We start from the raw sequence: 12,698 nt of genomic DNA, 5'->3' as shown, positions 1-12,698 counted from the left end.
AAGGCAGATAAAACATTCACTCACTAGTTATTGTGAGAATTTAAAACAATTTATTGCAAGATTCAACAAACATCAACAACGATAAATAACATAGCATTTATTAAGTTTTGTTTTGTATGACTGAAGTCCATTAAAATCCTAGGAATACCAATGGCTGGTTTTCCCATGTTACCTTTTATAGGTTACCAGTTAGTAAGTGAGACACATTCAGTCCAAGTACTATGCTACGTTTCTTTTTTACATAAAAGTGTCTCAGTCAAGTGAAGATAAAATAGATATGGTATTGTTTTATGGTGAACCTGGAATTTGTTCATGAAGTAGTTAACCCTGCGGTGCTCGCGCGGGCTACATGTGTAGCCCAGTGTAATTTGTTCACCTACTACTAGGAGTGATGTGTTCCTAGGATGGTCGGAGCCTCAGTACCTTCAAACCAATAGCTGCTCAGTCCAGTCAGTGTGCTCTTGCACTGCATAGAGTAAAGGTGTCCGTGTGGTTTTACTTCAAAGTGATCTGGGCTACAACTGTAGCCCGCGCAAGTGTTTGTGTCATGAGTAATCCGAAGTGTGCCAGATTGACCAAACGAGATATTCTTGATGAGTTTGACAATCCTTTAAGCTCTGATGAGGAGGATTGCGTTGCCGTGGACAGTGATGATGGAGAAGTAGATCATGTGGAAGAAGAAATCCATTTACCCCATGAAGAAGATGCAGAAATGGCGCCTACTTCCCCTTCCAGTCCACAGGACATGAGTGAGTGTGATAATGAAGATAATACTCCTTTAGGTAATGTTTTTTATTCAAAGGACAAACAGAAGAGAGTGATGAAGTGGAATAAGTGTCCTCTTGATCCATCTAACATTCGTACAAGGGCATCAAACATTGTGTTGCGATCGCCCGGGCCTAGAGGTGAGGCTCGGAACACTAAAACTGAGATTGATTGTTTTAATTTATATTTTGATGATGATGTTATAGAAATGATAGTAAATGGAACTAACATTTACATATTAGGTATAAAAGACCAATTTGAGCGTGAAAGAGATGCAAGACCAATATATAAGACTGAAATTCGTGCTTTTATAGGAATTCTACTTCTCTCTGGTTGTTTCGGCAGTTGAAGGACACACACAAAGCATATTTGGGACAATAATCGTGGAAGTGGCGTAGAATCGTGTTACTTGACAATGAATGAAAATCGTTTACATTTTCTAATGAGGTGTATGCGATTTGATGATATTCGAGATCGTCCACAAAGAAAAGCTGTAGATAATCTAGCACCTATTAGATCGTTTTTTGATGTAATTGTGCAGTAATTTAGGACGTTCTTCACACCCAGTGAGTATTGCACTGTTGACGAACAATTGTTCAAGTTTACAGGCAACTGCCAATTCAAGATTTACATTCCAAGTAAACCAGGAAAATATGGGATCAAGGTTTTTTCCTTAGTTTGTGCAAAAACCATGTATGTGTGTAATTTAGAAGTTTATGTGGCTAAGCAGCCTCCAGGACCTTTCAATGTGTCACAGTCTGCAGAGGACGTAACAACTCGAATTTGTGAGCTAGTTGCAGGAACAAATCGGAATATTATAATTGACAACTGGTTTACTTCAATACCTTTGGCTGAAAAATTATTTGAAGAAAAAAGTTGACTATTGTTGGTACGTTGAGGTCTAACAGAATTGGCATACCCGAAGATCTTAGGGCAAATAAAAGCCGAGAATTATATTCCTCAATATTTGCACACCACAAAAAAAAACTTGTATCTTATTGCCTGAAGAAAAAAAGGGCAGTCGTCCTACTCTCGACAATGCACAGTGACCAAACCATTGGTCTATACAATGGGGAGTTGAAAAAGGCCAGAGAATAGTTACATTCTACAATCGTACATAGGTTGGAGTCGATGTAGTTGACCAAATGTGTGCTAAGTATGATGTATCAAGAAACACCAAGCGCTGGCCTATGGTAATTTTTTTGGGCTTGTGAATAATGCAGCAATAAATGCTTCACGCATCTACAAGTTCAACAATATGGACACTTCAATGCCTAGAAGGGAATTTCTAGATCATCTTGCTTGGGAACTTTTTCATCCCCAGATCAGAAAACGCCTGGAATCCTCAGTGTTACCCACTGAAATGAAAATTCGAGCTAGGCGAATTTTGGGAATATAAGAACCTAGACGTCAACCTATCTCACAAGATATCAGAGTGGGCCGTTGCTATTTATGTGGCAGAGCACGTGAAAAATCTGCACGGAAATGCTGTGACAAATGTGGCTACAAGATTTGCCCTGACCACTCTTCGCTTGTTTGTCATTCCTGTCGCAACAGTGAATGAAGAGTTTTATGTTATAGTCTACAACAAATGAACCTTATAATGTAAATTCAAGAGTTTTTGTAAAATGAAAAAGATTCAGTAATGTACATATAATGGTAAGATATTGACTTTTATGTAAATAAGCCATTTTTAAACTAATTTATATATTTTATTGATTTTGTAATAAACATGTTTATAAGTGAAGTATTTTTCCATCATTCATGTCCTGAACTTTTTTTAAGTTTTACGACCTTAAAGATAGGCAATTTTCAAAACCAGCAAAGTACAAAATAACGTAACTTTACAATTTTATTTTTTGATTTAAAAATTGTTGTTGTGTAATAAATTGAAATATTAATTTAAGTAAGAATATATGTTTTAAATAATAAAAAATATCTAAAACAGTGCTAAAGCTAAATGTCCTTGTACAAAAATAAAAAAAGTCGTGGGCTACAACTGTAGCCCGTGCGAGTTTTGGCGTAACAAAACATCACGCGAGTAGCGCAGGGTTAAATTATTAAACGCTTCTTATCCCGATAGACCAGTTGAAAGGGCATAAATTAGGAGTTTATTTAACATATCCACGTGTTTCGACTAATATAATTTACTTTGGACACAACTTTTAATTTTTATTGTCAGAGTGATTCATTAATTTGTGCTAAAATATATCTTTAAGAACTGGAAAATAGGCAAGAATACAGGCGCGGGCACAATAAACAGCGTGTATCATTAATAGCTTACGTTGCAAAACTCGTGTAGACAATGACGGACGGCACCGCAATGGCGTACGTAGCACCGCTCAAAGAAGTACCTTGAGGATACGTCCGCTCCGTTTGTGACGTATACTCAGAAGCTTGTTACGGCCCCGTAATCATATTGTGTTGTCAATGTTGGTTGACTGCACTGTACTGCCTTGAAGTTATTTTTAGTATAGTCTTTTTTAGGGTATGTGTGAATATGTGTGTGTGTGTGTGTGTGAATGTGTGTGTGTGTGTGTGTGTGTGTGTGTGTGTGTGTGTGTGTGTGTGTGTGTGTGTGTGTGTGTGTGTGTGTGTGTGTGTGTGTGTGTGTGTGTGTGTGTGTGTGTGTGTATAACGTTTATCCAATGAGGAATAACAAAATTGAGTGAGAATTAAGGAATTAAATAACTTTAATTTAATTCTACTTAATTTACCTAGTAGGTCCTCAGCAATTTTTAAAAATATAGATTTCTGTAGGATACTGGCTAGCTACGAAGTTTTCAATATTCGAGTCATTTCATTCATGATGTAGCGATTGTCCATGCTAGGGTGGCCACGCCTTATCACTTTAGATAATATGAACGAGTAATATTGCTTACAGAGTTGATATAATTAATGAGGCTTAGTCCTCCGTCCCAGGGCTGCTCTGAGTCGCAGGACACGTTGGCCAGCGCCAAGGAGTGGCTCTGCTCCAAGGTCTGCAGACCGAGAGCGAACACGTGGACCGAGTCGTACATCAGCGCTGGCTCAGCCTCAACATCACATAATGCAGTTAAATTAACATCTATGCAAATACTACAATTATTTAAACCACCAATATTGTATTAGTATAATGAGGGATATTTATTGGTTGTCGATTTAAATTTAGTTATGAGGCATAAGGTGGCACTATTTTACGAGTTCGAACGTTAAATACTCTCCAAAATCATTCCAAGAATTAAAAGCCCAAATTTCCATTACAAATCAGTATGAAATTATTTACAGAGTATGTAAACTTGAGAGGATGAAATTATTCAGTAGCTACTCATCTAAAGAGAATTCTTAAGTTGTTACTTGACTGAATACTATTTTAGAAATGGCAGCTAAAGTGGGTCATATAAAGGTATTTGTAATGTAAAAACACATTATAACTTAATCATTATAGACATCAACCAATTTAAAACTGTCCTTAGAATAATTTAAGATTACAAGTTATTTATGCTCAAGTTTTATATAATGCGATCATTTCCCAAATGTTTCGTTTGGCTCTCGTCCATTTAGTTATATTTAACATATTACGCAGAAAAGATAAAGTGATTTAGAGGTGTGTATTCTACCATCTAATTTTCACTAAAATAGTACTATTTTTTAAATTCAGACAGTTCAAAGGTGTAATCACACAAACAATCAGATGGTTATACATGGCATCTTTAACTATTACACATTATTGACAGAATTGGTTCCAAAATACGAGTTTTATTTAATTCAGTCAGACGAGATAAACTTCAGTAGATAATGCCATTGCCCTATTTTGGACTCCACAGGCATGTTATGCTGCTTGTTTAGCTATTTTTCACGCTGTATTGTTTAAATGATTAATATAAGAACTGTGATAGTGTTTGTCATTAACAACTTAATAACTATGCCTACAGTTTTATATCCTTACACGTTCATGTTATCTCGTAGAATTTCTAGAGGTTACCACACAAAATTCTATGAAATATACAACTTGGTTTGTTCAAATTTGTAAAACTAACCCCATAAAATTTATCATTTTCAATTCTATTGAAAAGTACCTGTATTATCCTAGATTTATTTAGAAGGCTTTGTCCATTAGACTGGAACCTCTCCATGTCTTTAAGTATTTCCATTACGCCAACATCTTCAGCATCCACAATTCGGAACGCAGTCATGTTGACAAAATTGTACTTGAAGTCCTCAAGATCAAATGTTTCTATATCCTGCACATATCAAGGTTTCTTATACAAATAATTAGAACTATATTTAATGTAAATCTAAATAAAATTACAATAGAAATGGAATAGTTGTTCATCAACATTGTTAAATTAAATATTGAACTTCTTAATAGTTATTAAAGTATCCTAAATTATTTTTAAATTCAAACACTAAATAAAAAAATATTCAAACTAGATTTTTACAATATAAATAAAGAAATGCAGACAAAATTTAGTAATGAATTTGCCTTCATAAGCACCCTATATTAACAATTATTTGAACTAATATATATATATATATATATATATATATATATATTAGTTAAAATATACATATATACATATACATACATATATATATATATATATATAATATATATATATATATGTTATTATATTATTTGTTATTTCGTTTTATTACAAATTAATAGTAGCTCTAAATATGAGTGAAAAGACATGTTACTTTAAGATAACATTACAATTGTTGTGCATACGTTAATTTTCATTCGAGTATTTGCTACTTAAACGGACAATTCAAGTAAAACACTTAGAATGCTATTATTGAAAGGCGACCAGGTGAAATTAAAACTCAGGAAGAGTTCAGTAAACGTTATATGAGCAGAAAGACAAACGGAAACTTTTTACGAGAGGTATTTAATTTCTTGTTAAAAGTGAGCTCTTGTAAGCTTTTAACTGCCATCACTGGGGATTACTTTGGTGATACGAAATATACATTAAAGAGATGTTGGCTGTGCAGGCAATATACAACAGTGTAATAACAAAGTTGTGATAAAGTTAAAGAGTTGGGAGAGCCAGCTCTGCTGGCACGTCACAGTGCCGTAACATCGCGACGTTCACCGCACACAACTCTACACTCTAGAATTATCCACCATAAAGTTTCCTCTAGTGACAAGATACGAATATAAATGTCCAAATAAATCAGTTCCAAGACAGACTTTCAGATTAAATTCATTAGAATTTCAAAAAGTTTGCAAACTGTTTTCGAATAAAGGTCCCAATTTTCTGAAAAGTTGGAAACGTTATGTTCTTGAATCATAAATCGAAGGAAGGTCATTAAGTGTACTTACAAAAGTGGTGAACAAGTAGTGGTATTTGTAATCGTTCATTTGTAGTTGCAATATCTGTAAATACATATAGTAAATTATACACTGAAAAATCACAACGATAATATCTTTATATTTTTACTGAATTAGGTAGTTAAACTAAATCTATCAGTTATTAAAAATTTAATGGTGCATGCCTTAGAGACAACATGAAGCAAAACAGTGAACAATGATCAAGTATATTCTTTACATAGCTTTAACTCATATATCCCATCACAAATAATTCACAGTATACATTTTCTTTGATTATTTATTAAGTTGATCTTTCATAATAATATTTTCGCGGTTATCAAATAAAATATTTAAATTAACTGAAGTAGTATTGTTTTTAATTCATTAACCCAATTACTTAAACTTCAATATAGAGAGTTTGACTTTAAAGTGTACAGAGACGTGATACACTAATCAAAGGTATATAGTAAATTTGTTACTTCAAACATAATATTCAAGGTGTTACTTTATCTAATAAAACGTACTTTCACAATCGGATAATAAATATAACGATAGGGACTGATTGCTGTTCTTAGATCTATTTCAAGCTACTGTGTAATGTATCCTGCCACAACTACTTAGCAACTTTATGAAAAGAGGCAATAGAGTAGTATACGGCATTCTAAACAGTTTATTTAGTTGTTGACTTTGTCAGATGGGGAAATCAATTGGTACGTTTCAAAGCTATAACTTAATAATTTTAATGTTATACATTAAGCTTATTTTTCCAATTTAGAAGTAGATTATGTACTACATAATGTATTTGTTATGTAATTTTTAGTAAATTTACTGTAACTCTCAATTGTAATAACTATTTCAAAGTATAAAGTACTGTTTTAATAATATAATAATGTAAATGCTTTATTTAGGAGATAAAATTCATTCTTTCACTACTTGATATATAGATATTTTGAGTATATAAATAATATGCATATATTACAAACATGTCTAGATTTACAGCGTGAAGGTGGATTAATGTATACTTTAAAATAAATTTTGTCACAATATACAATCTTAATAATTAGTGTAATGTTGTCTCCGTTGCCAATAGCTTAACTGTATATCAACATAACATAACATTTGTGTCGTTAAGGATAATACTAAGTATAAACAATGAGCTCACTCCTCTGAGAAAGTGGTGCATGTGCTCTGGACGAGTATCTACTATCAGGTTGTGGATCTCTTTAGTTTTGATCTCCTTTAGAACAGCTCTATAAGTGTCGGGGTCCGCTTGCCTCAGGTGAATCTCCACATCTCGCTTGGACGGAGCTCTCACCAATTCCCGTAACTTCACCAGACCTGTGGACCCGATATCCGAATATATACAGAGGACTATACTACTCTCCCGCGTAGTAGACGTGCTTCAAATCTAGACTGTATTTTCTACTTAAATCTAGCTCATACATGCATAAAAATGGCCTGAAATGAGAAAATTTTAATTTATTACAGCTGTACATAATTACCCATTAAGGATTCTCGTTGTTGGAAGCAATACATTTTTAAATTTACGCTGTTGTTAGATATATTTTATTACATTTTTGTAAACGTACTGAGCAATCTCTAGCTTAAATAATTCATCTATACAAAAAACACAGACACACATACACATTACATATTTTTAAAATTATATATATATATATATATATATATATATATATATATATATATATAAGTCACATTCATTTAAAAGGAAACTATGTCATAAAATATAATATCAACTAAAAACAATTCTATGCGTGACACGAACTGCAATAAATTGACAACTGTAAAAGATACATCAGTGATAAACAGATAAGTATTACCCTTCGGCACCCGATGCCAAACATGAAAAAGCTCATATACAAACTAACAACGGCTAACTAAACATATTATTGTTATGTTAGCTAACTGGAGAACAGATAGTGTCAGAGAAGGAAAGAAAACTTTGTCCGACCCAGTACCAAGGAGTGGTAAACACAACACCAAACAAACCAATCTTAAAGAGATAGAGCGCAACTGGTAGTTTATTCACCAAATGGAACTTGTAAAAAGGGAACACCTTTTGAACTACCCTAAGTATTAAAAACCTCTTCTGTATGAGGTTGTAGAACTATATTTTTAGTACATTTATGCTGTGGAATAATTATATTCCGTAATCGTAAGTGATAAAAAAATGTTTAAGTATTCAAAAAATTAAATACTCTAAATCTATTTTAAAAATGTACTAATTAGTAGTACAAAAGTAACCTAATCTTATATCATATAAAAAATATAAAGATATTTCCTACTGACCATAGTCCTGTTCGTAAATGACAGCGACCTTGGTCCAATTGAGGTAGGTCATGACGTCCTGCAGTGCCTTATTGAGTAGAGGCTGTGAGGGGTGGAGGTTGATGGAGAATTCCCGATACTCGGCCTCAAGGTCGACCCTGGCCTCGAGGTGGGGGATGTCGAGGGCGTCACATATGGAATGGATGTGAGCTCCCAGCATGGGATCACTTGGTCCGAACACCGCCTGCACACCAAACTCGACCTGCTGGCAGGCTGAGGGCAAATATAAGTAATATATATTTTTGTGGAATTAAATTAAATTTTGTCATTTTGGTGATGATTTTATTTAATTGCAATAAAAATTATGACAGAAGCGGATAAAGAATAACATAAGCCTCGACTTTGACGATAGTGTGGACCCAATCGGAACACACTTTCAGCAAATCGGCATGAACAGCTATATTTTCTAGGAATGTTTTCTTCTAAAATCCTTGAAGTGGACAAGAGACAAACAAAACAAAAAAAGTTTTTTTACAAGTTTGCAAGTTTTCTTCTTTTAAAAAAACATTCATTTTATAAAAACGTTATACATTATAATTGATATATGTATATGTTTGATTAGACGTAATTTACTTCAATGTATCAAATAATTACAAATGAAATCCTTGTAAATATTTCAAATTCATATATATTTCAAAGAATACTGTTGTAAATGTATGTTTTGTATACGTATACTAACATTAATACACCAAACTATAATAGTTGGATAGTTTCGAAAATATTAATAGTTTATGCAATAAATTTTAATAATTATTATAAAGAAATAACGTTATACACATATTTATATATGTACGTTATATTAATGCTATGGTAGCTCTATGCTAAAGGATGAACTGGTAAATGAAAATGAAGTTGAATGTTGTGACACGTATACGTATACAATTAACGTAATTACCATTAAAAAATAACATAATACCAAAGAATTGATAAACATTTTGCTTCATATAGTAGATACTGATCCAACTCAGAAAAAGATGTCTTGTAGTGTTTTTTAAGAAATAAAAGTAAGATATGCAGATCAAGGTATAAAAATATCAGTCAAGTAAGCAAATGTTTTATCGAGAGTATTATACGGTATATATAGAGAGTATATATAGTTTTTAATTAAATTTGGGTTAGATATGACGTATGTCAAACAGCCTTGATTAAAACAAACTTTCATCTGTTTTATGTTTTAAGGACGTGACAAACAAGCTGGGATGGAGGGAAGGGTCATGATTAGGAGAGGAATAGAGGTGATAGTAGCGGCCGTGGTAGGGAAGGGGTAGCGCGAAATGCCGATGTGTTACAAAATGAAGAGCCCTTATCACACTTCGTCACTGGGTCGACCGTCGGATCGTTCTATTTTACCGTGGGGTAAGAAACTCCTAACAAGATACCTAGCAATCCTATTCAGATGTATTCATTTTGGGAACAATGTATCCTACTAAATTTTAATAGCAAAAGGGTTAAAAATAGTAAATGATTCATTTGATCAAATACAATTTTTCCGTAAACACATTATTGTATTACTTTTTTATGTTTATAAATAATGAAAAACTGAAACATATTTAAAATCTGTGCTTTGTCAGTTTAAAAGTTTTCGTTACTTCAGAATTCCATTGAGTTTTGTGCAATATTCACTTACGCTACTAAGCACTTAGTAAGCGTCAAGATTTAACACATTCTTTTAGTACGCTGAAGTTTTCTAAGAAACCAAAAAGTGTTTTGTTACATATTTTTGTGAGTTTCTTATTGAATGATTTATTATTGAAGAATAAAACTTGGTGTTCAAAAAATTTTAATTTAATTTTAATACGAGCTTCATTTAGTACCTTAAAGAGACGCTTTCCCTCATGTTTCTGTTTCCTAACCATATTTATGCAGTTTAGTCACCAGAGAACATACCTTATGCGATTTTATAAAACGCCATGACTTTGTATAGTATTGTACTGAAACTAACAGAATATTTTCGAAACAAATTTAAAAATCGTATATTATTTGATTATTACCAAAACCATACGCTAAAACAAGTAACAGTAAAAGAGCAAGGAAATTATATCACTTCTTACAATACTTACAGCTCCTGACGCTCTAATCTAATAGTTACATGTCTCCTTAGGTTCGTATTATTAGGTAATACTCAGTTATAACTGAAAAGACATTTTTATAAACATTTACTGCATAGGGATTCCCTTAAATCCGATGGACATTTGTGGAGTGGCAAGCACAAAAAGCATAAATTCAGATCACAGCCTGACTGTCCCAACGGACGGTGGATGACACTGTGCGGTGTTTATACTTACCTCATTGTCGCATATATCACCATAATAGTTAATCATGTGTTATGTGAAAACCTTATGTATATTGTGTTAACCAGACCACAAGAAATAGCTGCTAAGCTATATCGTTAACCATTGATTCCGTTCATGCTTGTTGTAGAGAGATATTGTTTGAAATGTAACAGAAAATACCTCCATTAAGAGATATACGAATGGTAGTCTATCAGATTGTCTTAGCCAGGAATATTTTAGTAGTAGAGTTTAGTCTACGGGATGGTACTCGAAGAGAGAGCGATTATGAACTGAGTAAAATGTAACACAGTGATAACTGAAAAAACATCAAAACAGCTTCACTACGCGGAGTATCTACCTCCTTTCCTTAACGCAAAGACCAAGGTTTCTTCCTCCATGTAGAATGAGCTATGGGTGCTGGAGCTGAGTCGGAACAAGCTGATAATGTACAAGTTGTATAACACTGATGTAGTTGTTTAAGTTCAAAATTGCTATATTTATAGGTTTGTAGGAAATTCCCTGAAGTCAATAAATGTCTCACAATTGTATGTCATGGTTAAAATTCCCTCAAGTTCTAAGATGGGAAATTTCCGGATGGGACGCAGGCTCCCGAAATATAGATATCTCTCTTCATTCACGCGAAGAAGCACAATACGCTAGAATCACGGACAGGGTATCCGCTTTAATCCAAAACAGCCAAAGTTACATAGTAAGTTAGTTGGTGGTACGCAATAATACCTTAGAAGACATATAAGTTATTATGGAGTAATTTTTAGAAAGGAATAATCTGTATCAACCTTGAGGAGTGAATCCCATCTGAGATTACGGAGAAAACCTTCTCAAGTGAGCAAGCAAATTATTGAACGAGAATAAATAATCGTAAACAAAAGTCAATTTTGTATAATGGTTCTGTGAAATATCTCATTAAAAGAAAATCTTGTTTATTTAAAGTTTTTATATCTTGTGAAAATATTTAGTCAATTTTTGCGTATATGTTACTTTTACCATATTATAGAATGAGAATTAAAATTTACAAAAGTGATAAGCCTAATATGAGTAACGTACCTTTCTTAGATGCATGGAAGCTATCGTCCTTGGGAACATATTGTATGTCGTATACTAACGTGGTGTCTGGCAGAAGGTGTTTATCTTTATTTATCCTGTAGACAGCGTATTTGAATGCCCATTCAGTGCTACTGTCTTTCTGATCTTGGGTGAATATCGCTCCTGAAAACACAATTATTTTACCTGTTTAGACTAAAGAAACCAAAACTATTGAGAATATAATTGATTGATAGTACTTTTTATATATGTATATATATATATATATATATATATATATATATATATATATATATATATATATATATATATAAGTTGAATACAATGGTAGGCTATATGAAAAATGAACTTTCAAATCCACTGCAATGAAGTTATTTAGACCCAGTGGTTCATGCTAGAACTGTAATTGTGTAAGATTAACTTTTCAGCCGAGAATGTTCAGTTTTTTAAATGTTCTTAGATATTGCCAGTAGAACTCGGCGAATTTTCGCAAACCTTCTTTGTTTGAAATGCATTTCTAACCAGCCTCTTTTGTTTCCTTCAATTATTTTGTTACTGTAGGTTGGTTGCGTATTTGACCTGGCTTTCTTCTGATATTCCAATTTGAAACCGCCAGGATCAGTCAAAAGCCCAATCATCTGTTTAAAAGTGCGATGAATTTATGCTTCGGTGTCTAAAATATATCTGGTTATAGTGTGAATTTTGTGTAATTACCTTATTTGTAATATGGCCAGACGTTACAAAAACGAATCCGTTAATACAATTCATTAACTTAACTTTGTGAATAGCATAAATACAAATCAAGAAAAAACTTATATTACTTTGAAAGGATAAAATATTGCTTACATTGGCTATGATATATGTTACAATATCTAGACTTTTTGGGATTGTGATTTTTTATGCACTTTAATTATCATAAACCTAAAGACGTTAACTTAAACATACACTAATCAATG

At 32.9% G+C, this 12,698-nt stretch overlaps 1 protein-coding gene across 6 annotated transcripts in view; it reads right to left on the bottom strand.

The window, feature by feature from the left end:
• LOC124359162 (glutamate receptor ionotropic, kainate 2-like) overlaps positions 1-12,698 on the bottom strand; it is a 145,606-nt gene that overhangs the window by 41,023 nt on the left and 91,885 nt on the right. For all 6 annotated transcript variants that reach the window (XM_046811667.1, XM_046811666.1, XM_046811668.1 and 3 more), the window contains exons 3-8: positions 11,746-11,907; positions 8,369-8,620; positions 7,221-7,396; positions 6,071-6,124; positions 4,824-4,988; positions 3,648-3,800 (exon numbers count right to left, since the gene is read on the bottom strand). In XM_046811667.1, coding sequence (XP_046667623.1) covers positions 3,648-3,800; positions 4,824-4,988; positions 6,071-6,124; positions 7,221-7,396; positions 8,369-8,567 — 747 coding nt within the window. In that variant the 5' untranslated portion in view covers positions 8,568-8,620; positions 11,746-11,907. The remainder of the gene's footprint in view (positions 1-3,647; positions 3,801-4,823; positions 4,989-6,070; positions 6,125-7,220; positions 7,397-8,368; positions 8,621-11,745; positions 11,908-12,698) is intronic.

The sequence above is a fragment of the Homalodisca vitripennis genome, chromosome 4, assembly GCF_021130785.1.
Source record: "Homalodisca vitripennis isolate AUS2020 chromosome 4, UT_GWSS_2.1, whole genome shotgun sequence".
Taxonomy (NCBI): domain Eukaryota; kingdom Metazoa; phylum Arthropoda; class Insecta; order Hemiptera; family Cicadellidae; genus Homalodisca; species Homalodisca vitripennis.
The sequence above is the reverse complement of the archived record's forward strand: the minus strand, read 5'-3'. Positions and strand labels throughout refer to the sequence as shown.